The 22,719-nt window shown below is 38.2% G+C and overlaps 1 protein-coding gene across 2 annotated transcripts in view; it reads left to right on the top strand.

The window, feature by feature from the left end:
- The window catches only part of cdh8 (cadherin 8), a 190,429-nt gene extending 168,043 nt beyond the window's left edge, over positions 1-22,386 (top strand). The window contains exons 8-12 of one of the 2 annotated variants that reach the window (XM_028434324.1): positions 12,397-12,533; positions 14,698-14,819; positions 15,525-15,642; positions 19,814-20,065; positions 20,245-22,386. In XM_028434324.1, coding sequence (XP_028290125.1) covers positions 12,397-12,533; positions 14,698-14,819; positions 15,525-15,642; positions 19,814-20,065; positions 20,245-20,732 — 1,117 coding nt within the window. In that variant the 3' untranslated portion in view covers positions 20,733-22,386. Of the gene's footprint in view, positions 1-12,396; positions 12,534-14,697; positions 14,820-15,524; positions 15,643-19,813; positions 20,066-20,238 lie in introns of both variants that reach the window. The other variant, XM_028434315.1, reaches the window with a different exon arrangement.
- Positions 22,387-22,719: the final 333 nt, after the last annotated feature.

The raw sequence follows: 22,719 nt of genomic DNA, 5'->3' as shown, positions 1-22,719 counted from the left end.
CAGAGAAGTGGAGCTTCCAGCCTCTCTCCAGGAGAGGCATTACTGAGAGGTACCGACTATATTTAGCCGGTACCTCTCAACCTCCCGCACAAGCTCAGGCTCCTTCCCCCCCAGCGAGGTGACGTTCCATGTCCCAACAGCCAGAAGCTGTGGATGCGGACCGGGCCGCCGAGGCAACCCCCCTTGACCGCCACCCAGTCCTCTCTGCACCCGACCCCTACGGATCCCTCTGCGGGTGGTGGGTCCACAGGAGGGCGGGCCCATGTCGTCCTTCTGGGCTAGCCCCGGCCGGGCCCCATGGGCAAAGGCCCGACCACCAGGCGCATTCGAGCCCCAGCCCTAGGCCTGGCTCCAAGGTGGGGCCCCAGGCTGCGCTATACCGGGCGACGTCACAGTCCTTGCTTTTATAATGTCCATAGAGGGTCTTCTGAACTGCGCTTAGTCTGACCGGTCACCAAAGACCTGTTTGACATGGGAGACCCTACCAGGGGCATAATGCCCCAGACAACATAGCTCCTTGGATCATTTGGGCACTCAAACAACCCCACCACGTTAAGGTGGCAGTTCACGGGGTTGTATTGCATCTCGTTTGTAATATTTTTCTTATAGAGGAAACTATTGCAATTTTTAGGACCTAAACACGTTCAAAAACTCAAATTTGTACGCATATTAGGACTGGTGAATAATTTGATATTTTGTGGGAATTGTGTCTATGAATGGCAAACTTCTATGCAGTTCTTTAGAATTCTGACATCATCACTGTAGAGAGGGATGATGTCAGAATTCTTCAGTGTACTGAAGAACTATTACTTCAGTACACTGAAGATTTCCCTGAGAACTGCGTTTTCTTTCTATAACACTACCACAACAGGGTTCTCACCAGGAATTTTTCACAGCATAGGGCGATTGTGTGGCACGCGAGTGAGTGCGAAGCTTATGGTAGTTATTAAAAGTTTGCCAAAAAAATGAGTTATGGTTCAATCCAACCGTCATTCATAGTCATAGCGCCACTTATTGGTGAAAGGAAATCATAAGCATTATATTTGTACAGAACATTGCAAGAAAGTTTGTGATATAATCCTTGAAAATGGTTGAACCCTGCTTCATATTTTTCAAAATGAAAATGAAAGGTAAAATGTATTAATTGTTGGCACGTTTAATTAATTATTGTCACTTTTAATTAGTTAGGGCTCTATTCTCCCATGCACATAAGTCCAAAAAGCCGCACAGCGGTGCTGTTTTTAGCTGTGTGCTATTCTCCCCTGTACTTAAGTCAGTCGCTGCATGCCTTCATCCCAGTTACACACTGTGGGTGGAGCAGCCCTGAACACGCTTCTAATCCTGGAATAAGTGCAGAGCCCCGATAAGGTGAAACATTATATTGCACTAGAAATATAGACTTAGTTACATTTGAAGCCACACGGACTCGTGCGTCACGCAGCAGCAGCTGAGTGATCACAGCTGCTGCTGTGCGATTAATTAAAGTTCTGACAGACGCAGACTTCTGTCCACATTGGTCACAGTGAGTCAACTGTTTTCATACTATGTAAACGTGAAGTCACAGTTTTATCCACTACAGAATGAAACAAGCTGTCATATGCAGATGAGGATGGACCAGAAACTGTTCCCACACATATTTTAATGAGGCTCAGCTCAGGTCACTTTAAACAATTTATATTTAAAACTGGAAGCCAATAGTTCTGTTTCACTGCAAACATCCCTCTGTGTTAGCAGGACGCTCTGCGGCCAGGTTATTTCCTCATATCTCCAGCGCATCTAACTTTGTCACACTTTACGGCGATGATGATGATGATGATGATGATGATGATGATGATGATGATGATGATGATGATGATGATGATGATGATGAAGTATATGAAGACGATGATGCCAATGAAGTGCTGATCAAAGAAAGATATTTTTACTGTGACCCAGTCACATCGCAAGAATCTGATCAATGATCTGATCAAATAACCTGTTATATTGTTTATTAATGAAGGCGTTTCAAATTAAAAGGTTTCACACAGATTTCAATGACATTTACAAGAGTTGGAAAAACTCCATGTTCCGTGATTTCTAGACAGCCCAAACAAATTACATCACCGCCTCCTTTCCTTCAGACCACCTTCATTCACACATACGCGCTTTTTGGTTCCTTACGCACGGTGGGCGTGTCAGCAGCCTGGATCGGAGAATACGCGTTGGAGGGAAGCGCGTGCAAAAAAGCGCTTAAGTCTAGATGGGAGAATAGACCCTTTAATTAAGTGTATTTATTTATTTAATTGTGGCACTCCTCGTCCTCCATAGAATGAGAGCTTGTATTAAAAATATATAAAGAATTGATTATTGCTTGAGGCAACATTCCGGGCACCACTGTGCTCCAGGCTGGCACTGGTCTCTGAGCCACATCTGGTCAGGAAAGACAGCCACAGACCCCACACTGCACTCAGTGTAACACAGAGAACACACTGCAGATCTGCCCTCCTTAACCAGCTTTATAGTGTGCACCCCACGCTACACAGCACAGAGTTCCGTACAAAGTGTCAGCAACTGAGGTGCACAGTGCACACAGTCAATGCGCACATGGTGGCACAGTGTACCACTGAACCACGTCCCTGAGTAATGACAATGTTTGATCCAGCTGAGTGAGGTGTGTGAATCTCCTCCTGGACACACTTTCTAACCACGCCTTGAAGAATTACACAACCCGGCCTCCAGGTGTGCCTACTCAAAATAGGTGCCTACATTATGCTTTCAAAAAGAAAGGGGATGAAAAAGGAAGTGCATGCTAGAATACTGTGTAGGTCTGTTGCCAGCAACAACAACAACAACAGTATTTGCCAGTTGTTTTCTTGTCACATAAATGTATTTATGTATTGCCTGTTACTGTTTAAATCAGTGGCTAATCTAAATTAACAATCTGACAAAATCAATCAAATGGTTTCATACAGTATTAATATGCTCAAGATGAGATCTATAAAAAATAGTTTAAATTTTTTTTTTCATGAATTTGTGGAATAATACATTTGCAGGTTTGCAGGTGTATGTCTTTGTTTACCTGTACAGTTTTTGCTGTACAGGTAAAAAGTTTTCTTTAAAATAAATCAATGAAATGAAATAAAATAAGTTTAGTTGCGGCAACTGCGCAGTAAACATACCCTTAAAAATATATACCTTTAATATACTATAGCATTTTACCTCCGCCAAGGAGGTAATGTTTGTTTGTCAGTTAGCAGGATCATATTAAAATGAACCTATTTTGTCAAATATTTAAACCAAAAATAGTCTTTTTACTATAGAAGATTCCATTACATTTTCATAGGGATTTAGATGAATAAATTAATTCTAGATCGGTTTCAAACCAGCCTGTCATTGTCCAAAAAAACACTACATGAAATTGATGTATTATTAAAAATCAAAAAATTACTATCTCTTATCATATGCAAAAATTCATAACTTGGTTCACATTTGAGTCAGCTTTGTCGGTTTGTGGCCTCAAGTACCTTATTCTGATTGGATCCGGATTGTTTATTTCACCAGAATTGTATTTAAAAATGGGGGTGCCCATACATTTCTACCTAATGTTTCGTTATTAATGAGGATAGAACTTTTTTATGATCCTTTAAAGTGTGAATGATCATGATACCATGAGCAGGATCATTGATCCAGATAATTGTGAATATCTGGCAAAGAGGATATTTGCGCTTGGTGGAGGTTTACACTCTGACTGCTCTTGTCAGTAAAATGGGAAGTGTTTCTTTTTTAGACAGAACAACCTATTTCATCGTAGACCAGGTATATCTTATCATTAAGTATAAGTATACTAATAATAATTGTTATACACTGTATCAATGTACAAATACAGTATGTCTATACATGGTATAGTATGTATACATACGTATATTTCCAGTTGTGCAACTAATCTTCAAATATTACAACTAGTGCTGTCAATAGATAAAAAAGAATGTGTGATTAATTAATTATGCTCTATAATTAATTAATTAATCTAATTAATCTATTTTTTTTTTTTTTATCTAACCTAAAAATTGCCTGGAAACGCCCTCAACTTGAGGTAGTTTCATTTAAATTACATTATTGTGTCAGATCAAAAGATTGATAAATAACAGTGTTTATATAAAGTCATTGTTTTAACAGACTTGAACAGATGCAAGCATAACATTTACATTCCTCTGTATTTGAGGCTAGTCTTTAGTTTTTACCATCAGAGGGAAGAATGATGTGTACTTTTGTCAATCTCCAAATAATAGAAAATAAAAAGGAAATAAAACATCAGGTCCGTATGAAGTGCTATAAGTTAGCACATCAAAAATAGGAAGAACACTTTTATGAGCATTACAATTATTGAACACAGTACTTTTGTTCTCTTCTTCAGTTAATAAAAAATAAATAAAACAAACCAATCAATCACAATGCTGTAAACCACTCTACCACTGAGAGTGGTCCATTGTCCTACAATCATTATCCACAGACTTTGTTCATTTGTCACTTATAGACTAATGGCTCTGAACCCTGTCATCTTGTCCAGTGTGGATTGTATTAGACACTCTGTCTGCTCTGGTCTAGAGTAGCGTCTGAAGGACCGTTGTTCGTGCTAGCTGCTACATGTTTAGCATTGAGGTGGGAGAGCTTCGCTGGAGGAGGAAGACCTTCGGTGATCCACAAACTCTTTCATGCACAATTTGCATACAACTGGGCTTTTGTATTCCATCTGGTGTGGGTTTTTTCAAACTAAAATTAACACGCATGAAGCACAAAGACTTCTCCTCCGGTTCTACCGTTGTAGCCGGTGCATGTTTGGGGTGCAAAAAAGAAAAGCAATTAACTGCGTAAATTTTTTTAGTAGGTTATTTTTTTTCCTATAATTAATTAATTGCAATTAATGATCAGTGCTGCCGGTCTTGTCCTGTCTCAACAATGTAAACCCCATGTTTTACTTTCAGAGTTGTGAAGGTCAAAAGTCAGTACTATATGTGTAATCCTTTTCATTCCTACTATTTTGAGCATATGTATCAAAACAAAAGAAGTCAACAGGTTCCTTCAAGTATATTGTCGATCAGTGTTGGTGTTCTATTGCCACCATCTAGATGACTTCTCTAGTTGACCCTGTGATTAAAATCACTCTTCCTCCTTGTGTTTTCATCTCCTTCCTCATCACCTCTTGTAAGTTCCCCTCATGTTTGTCGGGCCAGACCAAACCAGTCTCAGTCTACACCACTCTGGGCAAAAGCTTGGCTGGGCTGTTGCTTTTTCTGCACTCAGGAGACAAACAACCCCTCAGCTCTACCTAATGTATCCAACCAATAACATTTCAGGTACACTCTATGAAATACCCTTTGGTATTGCTTCTCTCCTGAGCCTGTGATCTGTCATTTTTTTACCTGACTGATCACAAAGAAAAGCCACTGTGGCATCTGGCACTCACCACTGTCTAGTACATGTATTTCATTGGAAATATTTTGCTCAGTGTTATTCATTGTAATATTATTCAATGACAAAGATGCTTTGCTTTTCATCATTTTAATTACATTTTCCCCCATCAGTATTTAAAAATAATGTTCTGAAATAGATTTTTCTCTGTTGGGTTTTGGTTTTAGTTGGAGAACCACTGACAGTTGACATGCAGGCAGATAAATAATAAGTGTTTACAAAATATCAAAAGAGAATATGAGGGCAGTAGAGCAAGCCTAACTTGTTTTTGGGGGTACGTTCTTCCATTGTTGTTAATGATTAAAGCTAATTTGAGGTCACAACCAGATAACAAGTTCAAACATTTTAAATGCAGTAATGCCTTAAGAACTATCTAAGACAACATGAAAATAGTTGTTAATCTTTACACTTGCTCATCAAAGCATTGGAAACACTTGTGTTTGGATTTATTGCTCACTAAGCACACAGGTCATTATACACTCACAGATATGCATTACTGATAAAGTATTTATAAGGATGCTATTATGCATGACAGGTTGCTCATGTCTTTCCAACTCACGAGAATGAAAGTGCATTCTGAGAGATGAGTTAATTAGGAGGTTACACTAGGTTTACTGTGAGGGGCGGTTTATATAGTTGTTATGGAGACATAGTGCAGCTTGGATTGCTAATGATTGCTAATATTAAAATCTTAAATCTAAGTTTATGGTATGATGATGTCCTTTTCATACCAAAGCACAATCTGATGCTAGATTTTTTGCAGGGTTTGCTTCCTAAATGCTAATGTGCCATTTTTTTATTATTAATTATTCTGAGGTAAAATATTTGAGCAAAGAAAGATATGAATACATTTACATATATATATATAGTGTTTAAATTAGCAATGCTCATGGTTAACTGTTTAACCGTTTAGGACAATAATATGCATTTACACACTATGTTCCCCCTGAAAACAGGTGACTTAATTTTTAGTAAATGTACAAAACAGTCAAATATATTCAATCTCGCTCATAATCCAGTCAGAATCTATTACTATAATCACACAGCTGCAGGGAATTTTGTGAAAACTTGCGTCTTTAAAGGTACTTAAAGGTTTCACATCATTAAATGGCAAAATAAATGAATCAATCCCATTTACATGGTATTTTTCAATAAAAACAACATGCTGTGTGATGCCCTGTTGTCACACAACCGTGCTTCAAACGAGCTTGTTGTCACTGCTAGGCAGCATCAGTGTCATCTGTGTTAAACATGCTAAAACCTTGTTATTCTGGTGAGTTTCCTCAAAAATCTGCACACATCTGCCCGTTTTAACAGCTTTCCGTCTGCATGAGCCATGTTTTAACTTTTACTGGCGCTCAGGTCTACGTCAGAGCTGCAACTTTGATTGGAATTCTTGGCTTTCATAGTTTAATCTGAAGTATACACAGTCAATCATAAAAATAATAATAGTAGTTGACTCAAATAACCCTATTCGGCATGCTTGACATGATTTTGGAAGGTTTAGTTGCCAGCAAAGTAGTAAAAGTAAGTAACGGTAAACTAAATTTAGAAAAATGCAGAAATGGGTATACAATGAAACAGAATGGAGGACATTTTGAAATGGAGATTCTGAGACACTATTAACAGTTATTAATCGTTAATGAGAGTTGGATAATAGTCATGAAAAATATTTAGAATGTGTTCTACCCTTCGCTACTCTAGGAACTTTTCACCAAGTTGAGTAGTAATTTATTTTAAGTAATACAGTATTCCTTAACTGTAGCCAATATAAAAATCATGAAAATCTCTCTTTGTTTCCCAGGAGAATTCCTTAGTGTTACTTCACCAGACATGTAGTAATTGAGCTACTTTAAATTCATTTCAGTTTTACAAAATATAGGCCTATATACTGTATATATATATATATATATATATATATATATATATATATATATATATATATATATTTTTTTTTATTTTTTTTTTATTTTTTTTAATTGTACAGTTTGAACAAGTTTGTTGTTGTGTATAGTGAAGTATAAGTTTAATTATAATCAAAATGTAAATATGTATCACGGGGGGTTAGCAAGAGCAATGGTAGCCGTCATGCTAACGAGACAAAAGATTACCTCCCACAGCCTCTCCAGTGGAGATGTCATCCTGACTGTACTGTTTGACAGACAGGGAAACTGTGAGGAATGCAGAGCACATCAGTGCAGAGATCCATAAATGAGGAAACAAGAAAAACAACTCTCTGATTACAGTGTATAGTTATCTCTTTGTGTACACAGAATGGCTTGTGTCCCGCTGATGCATTTTGATTAGTGCATTATGTTATTTTTTTTTTTTTTGCACTGAATCATTCTTGATGTGTGCTTTTAGTAAAAGAATCTCTCTGCTGTACGTACCGTTTGACTGTTACACTGAGGTCAGTCAATGCCATTTATATTTATAAAGCTTTAGTGTACAATTTTTCACTTTTTCTTCAACATCAGACTCAGGAGAACCAAGCAAATATGATGGCGGATATCTTATTTTATTTTATTTTTTTATTGCATTTAATTCTTTTCACATCATGTTGTCAGCTTGAATGACAGGTGGCAGAACATTTCAGGGTCTGTCTCCTCACTTCCACGTAAGGCTGTCAGAAGTTTGACTGCATGGGATCAACTCATTCTGCAGGAGAGAGGCTGTTCCCAGGTGGTTTGATGCTGTCTGCCTGCCTTGAAAGTGCTTTGCGTCTGCAGGGCAACAGAGAAAGAGGGATGGGGGTGAAGGGGAGGTGGGGAGGAGGCTGGAGCTGGGCAGAGAATTGGTTAGAGGAAGGGAGTGGGCCATGAGAGTGTCCTCATGGACCACTCCCAGCCTCGCGTCTACGGGATTTTACACCATTTCATCTCAAAAATGGAAATGTCACGGCTTGGTACATCTCCCCAACAATTGGAATCTGGGCCAGTGGTTTATTTATTTCATTTTCAAACACCCTTGTATAAGCTGCACTCTTTTTCATATAAATAGTTGTGATGTTGTCTCTGGCAATTTTTTCGCTGCTTTCGCCTCATTTCAGTCTTCCTTCCCGCTTCTCCCTTGCATATGCACTACAGGGTTTCTGCCAACAGGTATTCAGTGATAGGGAAGAGCAGTTCTAGTGCAGGATGCAAAGAAAACAAAGGGTGATGGAGGGGGGAGTAACTGAGAAAGGCATGGTGGCCGAGGGTTTCCAGCATGGGGAAGGAAGGGAGGAGGGGGTCCTTTAGCAAAGAATTGGATATGGGGATTGGATTAGGAAAAGCCTGAACCCCAGCTGGATAGAGAGAGAGAGAGAGAGAGAGAGAGAGAGAGAGAGAGATTTTTTTTTTACTGTCATAGAGAGAGGAAGGTGGATTGTGTGGGAGGATGGTGAATAGGGAGCAGAGACAGTTTGTCCTGGAAACACTGTACATGGTGAAATTAGCTCACGTGAATCACTGCGGCCTGGTGTTCCAGGTGTGTAGGATGTTTGTGACAGTCACACATAATGGCGAATGAAACCAGAGATGACCCATAATGACGGATCTTTTTTTATAGGCTTTTTTGTGTGGGTTTGTCCCAAGAATCTGCGCTGTGCACAGCAGTACATGAAAGCGTTATTTCACAGCTTCAAATTCTCTTTTATGTGCATTCCAATTTCATACCCGCCGCTTCAGTCCTTTTTATTCCTCATAGAGAGCCTTATGTGTTGCCACTGTGCTCTAAAGACTGTAAACGTCTCAAAGAGTCTGTGTTTCACAGGCAGGGTCACAAAGGGTTAAAATAAGCAGAGGTTCGGCAAATAAATTATATGCTGGATCACTTTAAAACTGTTTTTGATTTACAAACTTCATCTGAAAAGTGATGCTGTGTTTAAAATTCCAAGATGAGATGTATTGACAATTTTATGTGCTATTTTAAGGTTCTGCAATAAAGTGATATGCTGCTAACAGACACAGAAGTTTCTGAGTTATTGTCACAGCTTTCATTAAACAAGGGGCCTCATGTACAAACAGTGCGTATGATAAAATCCAGATGTTTCAAAACTGAAATGTGCAGTGCTTCACTGCAAGTCCCGAGGTGTCGTATGCACATCTATTGATGCTTTAAATTCTAATGCTGCGTTCACACCAAATGCGTCTTCTGCGGCACCGTACGCATCTGCTGCACGTAACGTACCGAAGGGCCCGCAAGATCAAAAAATGTCCCCAATTCGCTTCATACACACGTCTGAAGCGAAGCCCCGCCCACCAGCGACACATCCAACTCGTTGGGTTTTACTGCATGCTGAAGCGAGAAGCTGCGCTCCTTTTTCTCCTCTCATACACCTAAACCACCAGTGTAAAAAGCCGGTGTGATTAGCGGCTAATGCTATGCTAGCTCAGTGCTACAGAGAGAACTTTTACCTGCTACTACCACCTCCTCGCTGATTCTCCTCCAAGCCAAATCCTTCTGAGTCTGGTCTTGGTTATAAAGGCCGTGTCATACAGCTCCAGGTGGTCACACACAGCTTCTACTCCATGGTTGAATGGGTGAACAGACCGGTGTCCGTGTTGACAGCCTGTTCAATATTTTCAACTCTTGCGAATGAGCGGATATGTGTAAAATCGGGAGCGTGCTCGCACGACCAACGCACTTGATGTGCGGATCGGACCGCACCGCCGCACTTGAAAGATTTTGCATCTGGGACGCATCTATTCATTGACTTTGTATGTAATCTGGACATACGGACATTTTGTGACACATCCGGTGTGAACGCAGCATAAGGATTTATTGAGCCTAAAATAGTACAATGCATTCCCACATGAACCTATCTGTGATGGGCTGTGAGCTGCTGTTGACCTGAGTTACAACTGTATTTATACATCTTTTTTACTTTGTCTGCAAATGCTGTCGAAGGTCAACACTGCAAGAAGTGCAACATTTTAAAGACATCATGCATGTTTTGTTATTGCAATAAAATAAATGAATTTATTTCATTGTTGTATTTATACGTCTAATCCGAGCCAGCTACATGTACTTTGTGATTGACATATTTGTCAATAGATCTCAGTTATAGAGCGCTTTTGTCTCAAAGTGCTTTACTGTGTGTCACATTCACCTGTTTTATGCTGAGCCAGTGGAAGACAACAAGCTATACAATAAGCCTATACGTATATGTGTGCCTCCAGAATGAGTCTCATTCAGTCCAAAAAAGAAGGGTTACCTGTTGTATTGCTCTGTCCCTACCCTTTATTGTTACTTAGAGACATATTTTGCGCTTATTATTATTATTATTATTATTATTATTATTATTATTAGTAGTAGTAGTAGTAGTAGTAGTAGTAGTAGTAGTAGTAGTAGTTGTAGTAGTAGTAGTAGTTGTAGTAGTAGTAGTAGTTGTAGTAGTAGTAGTAGTAGTAGTAGTATTTGTATTTTCCTTCTCTTCCGTTATCCACTTCCCACTTCTTAACACCCACATTCAGAAATACAGTCAACCATTAAGCGAACTGTGTTTGTCTAAATTAATTAAAGTCTATTCACTCGAAAATCATCTCCATCATATATGTTGCTGTCGGTCTAATAATTTACAAATGTCTTCTTTCTTGTGTTACTGGTGGTAAGAACCGCATGTTTCTGATCATGCTGTGTGGAATTCCGCTGCCGGTCTCATTTTATTATGATTTGCATATTTAACTGTGGATATGGACAGGAAGGGGGCACGTGTGCTCAATTCCATGCTGATTTGGATGTTCAAAATAATTATACGTGGATTAATTCATACGCACAGATTTATACATCTGAATTTCTATGTGCATATGCATTTTTTTAAGAATTTAAGCGTAAGGCTGTATCCACGCCATTTTAAATGCAATACTTTGTACATGAGGTTCCCAGGTCCAGGAGGATAGAATTAAAAAATGCATCTTTTCCCTCAGTTTGCATTGGTTCTGAAACATACCCACAGTTGACATGTGTTGAAAAATCTTTGAATCTGTGACGTAGTTTTTTTTCTAATGTGTTAGTATTTTGCTCTTGTTGTTGATCTGAGTCTGTTTCTATTGGGACACTGAGGTCACTGTTAGTTTAAAGGAAAACAAATGAATGTGGTAAAACCAGAACAAGGTGACTCTTTACTTTGAGGCCATTGGTTCACATGGATTGCATTCATTATTCCCACACTTCTCTGTTGGAAGTTTGTTGTGTGACAGTGACATAATACTGTCCTAAGTCATTATTGCAAAGCCTTCGGGACCAATGAGTGTTGACAGATTCCAAACAGGGTTAACACCACTGCATTCTTTACCCTGACAGGACATGTATTAATGGGATATTTGTGCTGGAGGCAGTGTAATGGCGATCTGGGAGAGGGCCTACTCCATTTTAATGCCCCATGCTGCTCATTTGAAGGCTCTAATTAGTCCACAGATGATACCTATTGATTTCCTACTTCTTGTAATGTGTGCAGATCTTTTGGTTCTTCTTAATGAATATCCTGTTAGCTGGAACACCCAAAGGACTCAGAAAAAGCTGCAGCACAGCTTTCTCTTAAGGGCCATTGTGAGGGAAATCAACAGTCTGTTTTGTTGCAACTTCTCCACTTCATGGAAATTATAGTGTGCTTAAATTTAGAACCTGGTAATATGGATACAGAACAAGCGTGTATCTGTGTATATATATATATATATATATATATATATATATATATTTTTTTTTTTTTTTTTTTTTTTTTTTTCAAGCATCAATTGCTATGCGTCACATTAAAAAGCATATCTGTTCCTTTATTAAATAATGAGTGACTGAAAAGTTACGTAAAAACCTGAATTAATCGTATAGGCTATCATGTAACCAACTAATAGGACATTGATTGAACAAAACAAGAAAAAAAAATGCGATAAGGCAAGCCAGTAACATGCCCTATGTGGTCCTTGGATTCAATTCTTGCTGTTGTGTGTGGTATATTTACTTTCTTTGCAGGTACTTCATCGATCGTCACACTGATATGGAGCGGCAGTTCAACATAAATGTGGATGACGGGAAAATCACTTTGGCTAAAGCACTGGACAGGGAGACTGACATGTGGCACAACATCACAGTGACTGCAACAGAAGTCGGTAAGTAACCTTTGAGTGCCTCTGGACTGGAAAGTAATTAGCACCAAATTAAACATTACTGGAACTAATACAAACTGTGGAATAAATTATGATCCATATTTTAGTTTTATCTTTATTAGCAGATGGTCTTACAATGAGATCTCAGCATGATTAACAATTAGGTATATATTAGGCGATTACTGGCACGTGTATGTGAATGAATAATTGCAATTATTTCATCTTGTTTGGTTCCGCAGGTCATCTCAGTAAACAATCCTGGGCTTGCTTTGCACAATCCTCTGCTGAACAGTGCAGCACTTTGTAAACCATCACTTTAAACTGAAGTGAGAGTAAACAGACTGCATTGGAATTCACAGAGGCATTACTTTTGCTGAGCGTTGATTGAGTTAAACAGCTCAGTAGTCAATTTGTGAAAGTACAAAAAACATTAAGACGTATCAAATGAACTGTTTTAAAGACATGTTCCAGACTGGATCGGTCCAATGCCAACATCTATTACAGACTAAAGAACATCTGCGAACCACAAAACTCACTGACTACGTATAAATTCTTGCCGGCTGAGCTACAAACAGCTCCAGCCATATGTAAGGCTTTATTTGCATACAGATTGTTTCAGGGTGGCTGTATGTTGTGATAAAGCTCAATGTACCCCTTAAAGCTATTGGAATTTACACTGGAACCTATTCTGTCTGCAACTACTGCGTCTCTTCTTCCTTCTCTTAAAGTCCAATCATCCAGCTATTATTTCTATTCCCTCCATTTCAGGAAGCACACAACAATTGTAGGACAAAAAATGAAAGCTCAAGGTGTAATGTTTATGCCATGCACTACAGACAAATCTAAACATTTGTAACAAGCCTGTTGGAGGTGTTTAATAAGCTTCCTTTGGCTCGCTGGTTCCCCTGTCACGTCACACAACCTAACATAGAAAACCCATTTCTATGAATGTTGGAGAAAGATAGTGCCATCTCTGAGAACACTTATTATGACGTTGCCGAAATAGATATTGTGGTTTTATTAATTCATTTACTTGCTATTTCTGATAGAAACTGGGCCATTTCAGGTAAAAAGAAAAAAAAAAAAGAAAAGGAAAAAAACTATGCCTTCTATCTCGATGCCATTTGCCAGCCCAAAGGAGGCACATTTTGCTGCACGCACCAGTTGACATCTGACTAATCAGATTCAATTCCCCGTCTGCTGCTGGGGAGAAAAATCACTTAAGTGAGGAGAGAGTTTGCCTCCACCCCTTCCTCCCCCTCCACCCCCTCTGTTCTAATCCATCTATCACTGTCTATCACACCGTCAATTTCCACTTACCTCACCACATACCTCTTTTTTTAAAGCTATCTGAAGGGCAAGAAGCGTCTGGGACTATATGGTTATAGTTGTACTTTTATAAATGTTAGACTTTAATTTGCTATTCTCAATTCCCTCTCTAAGACAAATGTCAGTATATCAGCATCAGCATTAGAGTTAACAAAATATATTAGAAATAATCCTGATACCAGGGTGTTAAACCTCTTAGTTTAAGATATACTGTAATACCAAAATGATGAATGTATATAATGTGTGTTTCTCATAATATACATCAACCTGAAACATCACAAACTACATTTTTTTTATTCATTAACTTGGCATCCAGATGATTTCCTATGAATTACCGTCATGTAAGTGGGACTTTTTTTAAAGCTTCTCCACTACTGCTAATGAACAATTCCCATTTAAAGATAATAAAATTAAACAACCTTTTATTGTCTTTTTAGACTATACTCACTAATGACTCATTATGATGCACATTTTAACCCTGATGTTTTAAACATGAATGTGCATTGGGATTGTTTCAAAAGCTCCTCACTTTGAGTTTTTTTTTTTTTTTTTTTTTACCTTTCTGTACTTAATTCTTGGTCTTTTTGTTGGCTTGGATTCTGGTTAGCATAAATACGGTAATTCCATCTGAAATGTGGAGTGATGCCGTTTATCATCTGTCATCCCATCAGATCAAAATATGAGGGGGGAAATATGGTGAATAATAAAGGAAATTAAAATCTAAGTCACTAAAATTGCCTTTCATATTATGATTATTCTTGGTTTTAGTGGCTTTACTCTTACATTGTGTATTATTTAATGTTTCCCTCTGGTTCTCTCTTTCAATTTGTATCTTTAGGAAATGACAGTCAGATATCAAGAGCAATCGTGGCCATCAGAGTAAAGGACATTAATGACAATGCACCAGAGTTTGCCACTGAATATGAGGCCTTTCTGTGTGAAAATGGAAAACCCGGACAGGTAAGAAAAGAGGTGACTCATTCACCGAAGCTGTGATCTATCACTTTCTTACTCCCTGTCCTTTTCTTTCTCCTTCTCCTCCCCTGTAATGATTGGCCGCAGTGAATTATAGGCTATTTATTTCCCTGGAAAAAGACAGAGGTGGGAGTGTGCTCCTTATTCTTTGCAACAGCCCTACCCTGACACAGTGTGCATTGAGCAAAGGGGAAATGAGAGCAGTCAAGATTGATCAGAGTGGATCATAATTCAAGACTGTCTTTCATGTCCTCCTCCAGATGGCACAATGCATTTCACAGCCAAAAAAATCCTGGACAAGTACTTAGCATTCTCCCTCTCATCAATCGACCTCATTCAGGCAGCCATGTGTGTGTACAATGGGGAGCTTTATTGAAAAATGGAGAAGAAGAAAGGAAAAGAAAGACTGTACTGCAGTGTGTGAATTGTAATTTCTAATCAATCATAAAGACGTACAACTTGATAAAACCTATGATGACAGATTAACAGATAGAGCTGGAAGGCTGAAAGTGTGCCAGAGTAGACAGCACCTCATTGATAATAATCTCAAAACTCGAAGAATGAATGGGGTATATATTTCATCAGGTGTGATTTGGCCACTATTGCACTGCAGTGGCAGAGCACGGTAATAAATAGCTTTGAGTTCTCTTCTGTGTATCTACTTGTCGCTTTGCTTTTTTTTCAACACAGGTGATTCAGACTGTCAGTGCAGTGGACAAAGATGACCCAATCCAGGGCCACTACTTCGACTATCGTCTCGTGCCGGAGATGCTCAACAATCCCAATTTTACCATCAAAAACAACCAAGGTGAGAAACAAAAGAAATCTCAAAGAAATATACTGTGGCAGCGTGATTTAAAGTACTTGAGAGTACTTTGAATCTCCAACCCACGGCATGTTTGCCATTCTGCCAAAGAAATCTGGTGTCTAAGTGTAGCTCACAATTAGCAGATGTGAAATTGCCTGGACACCAGCTTTTTTAATATCCCTAGTGCATTTTGAGGGAATCTAAGTGAATGGCTTATTGTGTTTGTCGTCTTGTTGCTCAATTTAGAGTGACTTCCTTAGAGCTGTTGCAGCGTGGCAGATGGTACTAAATTTATTTGCTAAATACTGTGATTGGTTTATTTGCAATTATCCCTTGTCTTTCGCTGGGGTCCTCTTCCCCAAACAGGCTGTCTTTTCCTTGATGATGTGTTATGCTTTGGGCTCGAAGCAAGAAAAAAAAAATCTTCATATGGCACCAGCCGTCTGTTAGGGCATGGAGTCTTCCGGCTAATCTAATGCAAACTCTCTCATGAAGAGATTTTTTTTTTTTTTTTTTTAACCTGCTTCATGTTAGCACACATGTATACCTGCTTTTGCTTTTCAGGGTTGCAATGTGCACTGTCAATGCAATTTTAAAGGTAGAATGAAATGTTTAACCTGGATATATCCATTAACAGAATAAGAAACATTCAGAAACACAAACTTTTAACAGTGATTATATGTCAATAACATAAACAAATTGGCATTGTATGAATAAACGGAAAAAGTGTAATGACAATTCAAATACATATTCTACAATATAGTATCTGTTTCAGTTTTGCAGGTATAAGTAATAGCTAGAGCGTTTGGGCCATGCGAGTCACACACACACACACACACACACACACACACACACACATACCATGTTTCCTCTGGAAGTGTGAGCCACACACATAATTTAAAGATTAAGTTATTCTTAGTCTGCTCGCTAAATTACATCTGTTTGTATATTAATTGCTAACCTTGGATGATAATCACCCCTGCACTAAAAAATGTTAAATGCTAAATAAATAGTTTTATTTGTACCAATTTACATCTTTCATCAGATTCTACCAAAACCTCAGCATTGGTGCAAACTTTATCAATTTATCATGCGCACCTCCCCGAGAATTAAACCAGGGAAATCTCACACACTATTTTATTTTGCACTCGCCAATATACCCCTTTATAACACTACAGAGTACAGAGTATGTACAATTATTTGTACATGCAACCTTCAAACACATACTCATTTGGCCATTATTGACAACTCTACTTAAGCTCTCACATGAATACATACTTCCGACTGGCACTGTACTAATCAACATAAATACAGATAGATAGATACATAAAACTTTAATATAAGTTCAAACTTTATGTTTAATGCATAGCAAAAAGACAATGTACAAGCATTTTTTTAATTAAACCTCATTAAACATAACAAAGATAGAGGTAGACATGTTTCTCCAGTCAACTCTAAGCTGGGTGACATCACACACAAAAAGCCTCGTTAGGCTGAAACAGAATCAAATACGTGTTGTGATTTAACTCACATATACAACATAACACACACCACACCAGCTGCCTGTCTAACTGACTATGATGTTGTGGTTGAAGAATAAATCTCCTCCACCACCACCACCTAGCACTTCAGTGACTGTTTCCATTTGAATCGGCAGCTGTGGGAGACACTTCAGTGAAGAGCACCAGGTTCCACTGGGCCTCTGTGTGCTGCTTTTGTTTGCAGTGATGAGTCTAATTGTAAGGTGCAGAGTACAGAGGTGAGGGGTTGCCTGCCATGGGGGGGAAGACTGAAGTTCTGACCAGCTGTGCACAACACATCAAGGAGAACTCAGTAGGAAGGGTGGGATCAGAGTAGAGAGCCCCTTTCTCTCCCAAATAACATCCACAGAATAATGGCAAACACAAATCTGCTGTTGCATTTACTATTGTTACTCTTGATAAGAGGAAAGGACACAATGCTGCTCCAGCACATATGACATACCATCCATGTTTAGCACAAATGTTTTAATAAAGTACACAAAGGAATGTATGCACCCCGTAGTGTTCTGTAACAGAATATAGTGATTTGACTCACTTTGGTGAAAAACCAGGTTTACAGTCCAACTTAATACAAATTTAGCATTTTGGGTTATCAGCAACAGTGACCAACACAGAAATATAAATGAATGTGTTTTAACCAATGACAAACACTGTATGACTTTAGTGGGATATATTGTGACATCACACTGCAAAAATCCTAACTCTTGGAATTATACAATTAAAGTTTAATTAAAGTTCCATGAATGTGAGCCACCTCATCATTTAACTATTGACCAAATGACTCCAAAAAATATTAAAGAAAATAAAGAAGGGAAAAAAAAAAAACAATATCCTTGTAAAATGCTAAATGATGTCCATGTATCAATGGTGTTAAGTATTATAACTGTTCAATCAGTGGTTCTATTACCAATTTTAATTGTCTAAGAATAAACAGCTTGGGTCAGGTTTACACCATCACTTGTCATTAATAGTCAAAATTATAATTCAATGTGGTGTCAAATCAAATTGAATTTCTAAATTGCTATTTCAATTATGATCACAATTGCATCATTCAAATTACAAAAGCATATTAGGTAAAACTTTATTTTTCAAAAAAAAAATAATTTTATTAAACTTGAATATAAAATACATTATGAAATCTAATTAAGGGAAATTTTAAAAGATGACTTGACTTTTTCAGAACTGTGAAAGCAATAGACAAGAAAAAAAACTATCTTTCTAACCACCCCCTCAAATCTAATCAATCATGAATTTATAAGTTTTGTATAGTTTTTAGTCTTTCTATTACAAAACAGTAAGTACACTACAAAATCCCTCTTTAGTCTTTAATAAGGAGAAATAAAATATACCCCAAGGTATGGTGATTTTTGTGCTCTAATAATCTTGTTAAGCACTTTCTTTTGACTCATCAGGCCATGAAGTTTTTCTGGTTTAGTATCCTACATTGTTTAATTTGTTTCCATTTGCATAATCTTTACAGAATGGTGAAATGTAAAAGCACTCAGGCTGTTTGCGTCACATCCACTATCTCTGTTGTCATTTGCAACTGCCTGAATTGTAAGTTATTTATAGCTAAATCTTAAACATGGTTGTGATTTTTCATAACGTCTTTAAATTTTCCAATGCACACAGCATTTATTAAAACACTACAGTGGATAGATAAAACTCTTAATAGGTCTTAATCTGTGAAAGAGGCTTGGAAAATGAAAAACATACTTGTTACTGCTTTGTGTTCAGTCTGATTAAAATGTATCTTCCTTAGCTGCACACTTCCTTTGGGTTTTGGGCCATTTGGACTAATTCATTCTGTTTTTACCATCAGTTATCAAAGATTTCCTACTAACATCTTCACATGACTATAGGACCCACAGTCTTGTTGATTGTTTTTACTTCTGCTCTGCTGAAAGTCCAATACAACAGGACATGCTGGTGCTAACAAGGTGAAGCCTAGCACACTGTTGCGGAACTCACAAGAAAATGAGTTGAAGCATATGTTCACATCAATTACAGACTGTGTAGAGCAGATAATTTCCTCATGAAGCATTCCATCCTTTGATTGGGTTTGCTATGTCAACACATCCCATCTCTCTTTGCCTTGCTGCACCCTCAGCAAGGCAAAGGTTAGACTATAAGAAATCTTGTAAAATTTCCTATTAGACCCACCGGAGTAGAGTCTTCTGGGAATGCAAGTGTTTGATAATGTGCACAGGAGTAAGGAGTGCCAGCTAATGAGCAGACAGCTTCACAGAAATGCCATCAAAGAGCAGCTGGCACCTCTCTGTGTAGACATGTGCCATCTTGGTAGCCAGTGCAGCCTGCCATGCCAACTTGACACAGGCTTTTTAATTTCCGCTGCCATTAAAGAGGATGGACAACTTCAAAACTTAACCTTCTTTCAGAATTCCCAAATTGCTCTGTCAAGAAAGTGCAGGGATACTGTCTGAAAGTCATTTACTGCAGTGGAACGTGAGAATGCTAAAAAGCCCAGAGACGATTGATGTGAAATTAGTTTACCCTCATGCTGCACTGATCTTCACACAATTTAATAATAGAACTTCGGTCTCTAACCACCATGAATATTAATAGCTTTTTCACTTTCACCCTGCCTTTATCTTCTCCCTTCCTCACAGACAATTCAATCAGCGTTCTAGCCAAGCATGATACTTTCCAACGACAAAAACAGAAGATGTACTTCCTGCCAATCATTGTGACGGACAATGGGAACCCACCAATGAGCAGCACTAACACCTTGACGATCAGAGTCTGCGGGTGCAGCAAAGATGGAACCGTCCAATCCTGCAATGTGGAGGCTTACGTCTTACCCATCGGTCTAAGCATGGGAGCTCTCATTGCCATCCTGGCCTGCATTATACTTCTCTTAGGTGAGGTGTTTAATTTTGTCATTGTCTTAATATAACTGTGAAGTGGTTTTTAAATGTAAGCTATAAAGTCTGACCATCATAAATTATCTATAGGAATTAACCGATCATCTGTTTGTCAAAGCTTGACCTAGATTTCCCTTTTCCATCTCTTTTTTTCATTTTCTTTCTGATAGTAATAGTAGTCCTATTTGTTACCCTGAGGAGACACAAGAATGAGCCTCTAATTATTAAAGATGACGAAGATGTAAGGGAGAATATCATTCGTTATGATGATGAAGGTGGCGGTGAAGAAGATACAGAGGCTTTCGACATTGCCACACTGCAGAACCCTGATGGTATCAATGGGTACCTGCCACGCAAGGACATCAAGCCTGACCTGCAGTTCATGCCACGGGCAGGCCAGCATTCTGGGCCAAACGGCGTGGATGTGGACGAATTCATTAATGTGCGGCTTCATGAGGCAGACAACGATCCCACGGCTCCGCCTTACGACTCCATCCAGATCTATGGTTACGAAGGCCGGGGATCCATTGCGGGCTCGCTCAGCTCACTGGAAACAGCATCTTCAGACTCAGACCAGAACTATGACTATCTCAGAGAGTGGGGGCCACGCTTCAGAAGACTTGGGGAGCTCTACTCTGTGGGGGAAAGTGACAGAGAAACCTGACAGCTGTACTGTTAGATAAAAAAGAACTTTGAGATTTTTTTTGTCCACATACTTGTGTAGTAAATACTAGGGGGATTTCTGGCTTTTAGAAACAACTGTTTAAAAAAAAAGAAGAAAAAAAAAAAAAAAAAAAAAAAAACTATTGTTAATAACAGTAATGGGGGAGGTCACCTTTTTGTATCCTTTTTAGAGTGAGGTTTAGCAATTGTCATCCACTAGGGCAAGAGCATTGTACTTGTTGAGCCAAACAATGTTGTTATTAGGAAGAATTTTGATGCTTGTGAAGTGTCTAGCAGTATTGATGCTTGTGGAGTGTCTAGCAGTATTTTGGATGTTATTCATTTACTGTGGCTGCCAGAAACTGACGTTACTGGTCTTTGCTCATTAAGTGGGTCCTTGTTCTTTTAAGCTTGAGATGACTCCATGCTACATGGACTCCAAGCAGGACTCCAGAAACTGCAGATGGCTCTGGATTTACATCTTCTTGAGCAACTAAGGTGATCTGTATAAAATAACAAAGAAAAAGCAATATATGATCTACATTACAGTGATGAATGTATGTGTGATTTGCAATGGAAAATGGCTAAGAGATGAACCAGTTTTTGCTTTGAAATGAATTTGTTATCATTTGATATGTGGCCACATTTATAAACTTTGAAGCCTGGAGAATGGCTTGCTTTATACAACTCTTTGTATTTACTGGCTTACCAGTGGTCACAAGTGTTACTCGCCTATAAAAGACTGAAGCGTAGAGAAAAAAGAGAAATGTAGAAACTCTGAGGCCTTCTTTTTACAGAAGCAGCATTAAATACAATTGTAATCAACTGTTTTTCCAAAAAGAAATGTGTTAATTATTAATTATTGTTTACTGAGTTTTTGTAAACTTGTTCTTAAGTCATTATTTCTGTGCTGACTATCTATTCCAAGTGAGTGTGTTTAGATTGTTTCACATTCAACATTTTTTTCACCTCAACACTGTTTGATATTTGAACTGTATCATTGACATTTCTGAATTAGACTAGATGAAAGCAGGCATACACGAGCTGCACATTACTGTAACAATACAGATAAACTGTTTAATTGCTACAGCGAAACCAAGATCTTCCTGAATGAAGTGTAAAACGTATCTCATGAAACTATTTCAAAGTGCGGCCAGTGGGCGTCTGAGCACAATAGTCTAAAAGATACACGTGTGTGATGACTTCTTCCAACCATTTAATCTCATTTAGGAAACACAGATCACATTAGCTAAAAAACAAAACAAAACAAAACAAAAAAAATTACACAAATCCTAATCATATGTGCATATTGTGCTTACATTGTACTATATCAATAGAAATACTTGTACTGTACATAGCAACTGCTAACGTCATTAGCTTTCTATGAGGTGGTAGGTCTGTCTGCACGTTAGCTCTTGCACATAATGAGAATTTCAATGGCACTACAGCTGCGTGCGTTTGTACTGATACAGTATTATGGCAGTTCTCTGTAGACTAAACTATATATGGAATAGTCCTACATGCAGATCATATTTTCTACTGTGCTTTAATGCTTAAAAACATGTATGTTCAATTATTTACTCCCTGTACTGTAATCTAAGATAACCTGTATTGTTTCCTACTTTGTGAAATATATTTTTATACATATGGCTGAATGGGTGTTCTTCCCTCAGAAGCTATTGGTCATTTTGGGGTGTCAGAAAAAACAAAAAAACAATTTCAACATCGTTGTTTCCAGACAATGCACTTTGTCACTTTCTCTGACAAACACAATCTATCCAACATACAGACAGTACTTGAAGCATCTCAAACATGACATAAATGTTGTGTGAACATCTCGGCAGAAGATGCTTGTTGGTTGAACTGCATTACAGGTGAGTTTGCTTGTGAACAATTGTTTGTATAAATAAATATTCAAAATATATATTTTTTCTTCTTTTTAATGGAATAAGGTGTATTGATATGTTTACTAAAGTGCTAGACAAAAT

This window comes from Gouania willdenowi, chromosome 3, assembly GCF_900634775.1.
Source record: "Gouania willdenowi chromosome 3, fGouWil2.1, whole genome shotgun sequence".
In the NCBI taxonomy this organism is placed as follows: domain Eukaryota; kingdom Metazoa; phylum Chordata; class Actinopteri; order Blenniiformes; family Gobiesocidae; genus Gouania; species Gouania willdenowi.
This window is presented reverse-complemented; position numbering and strand designations above follow the sequence as displayed.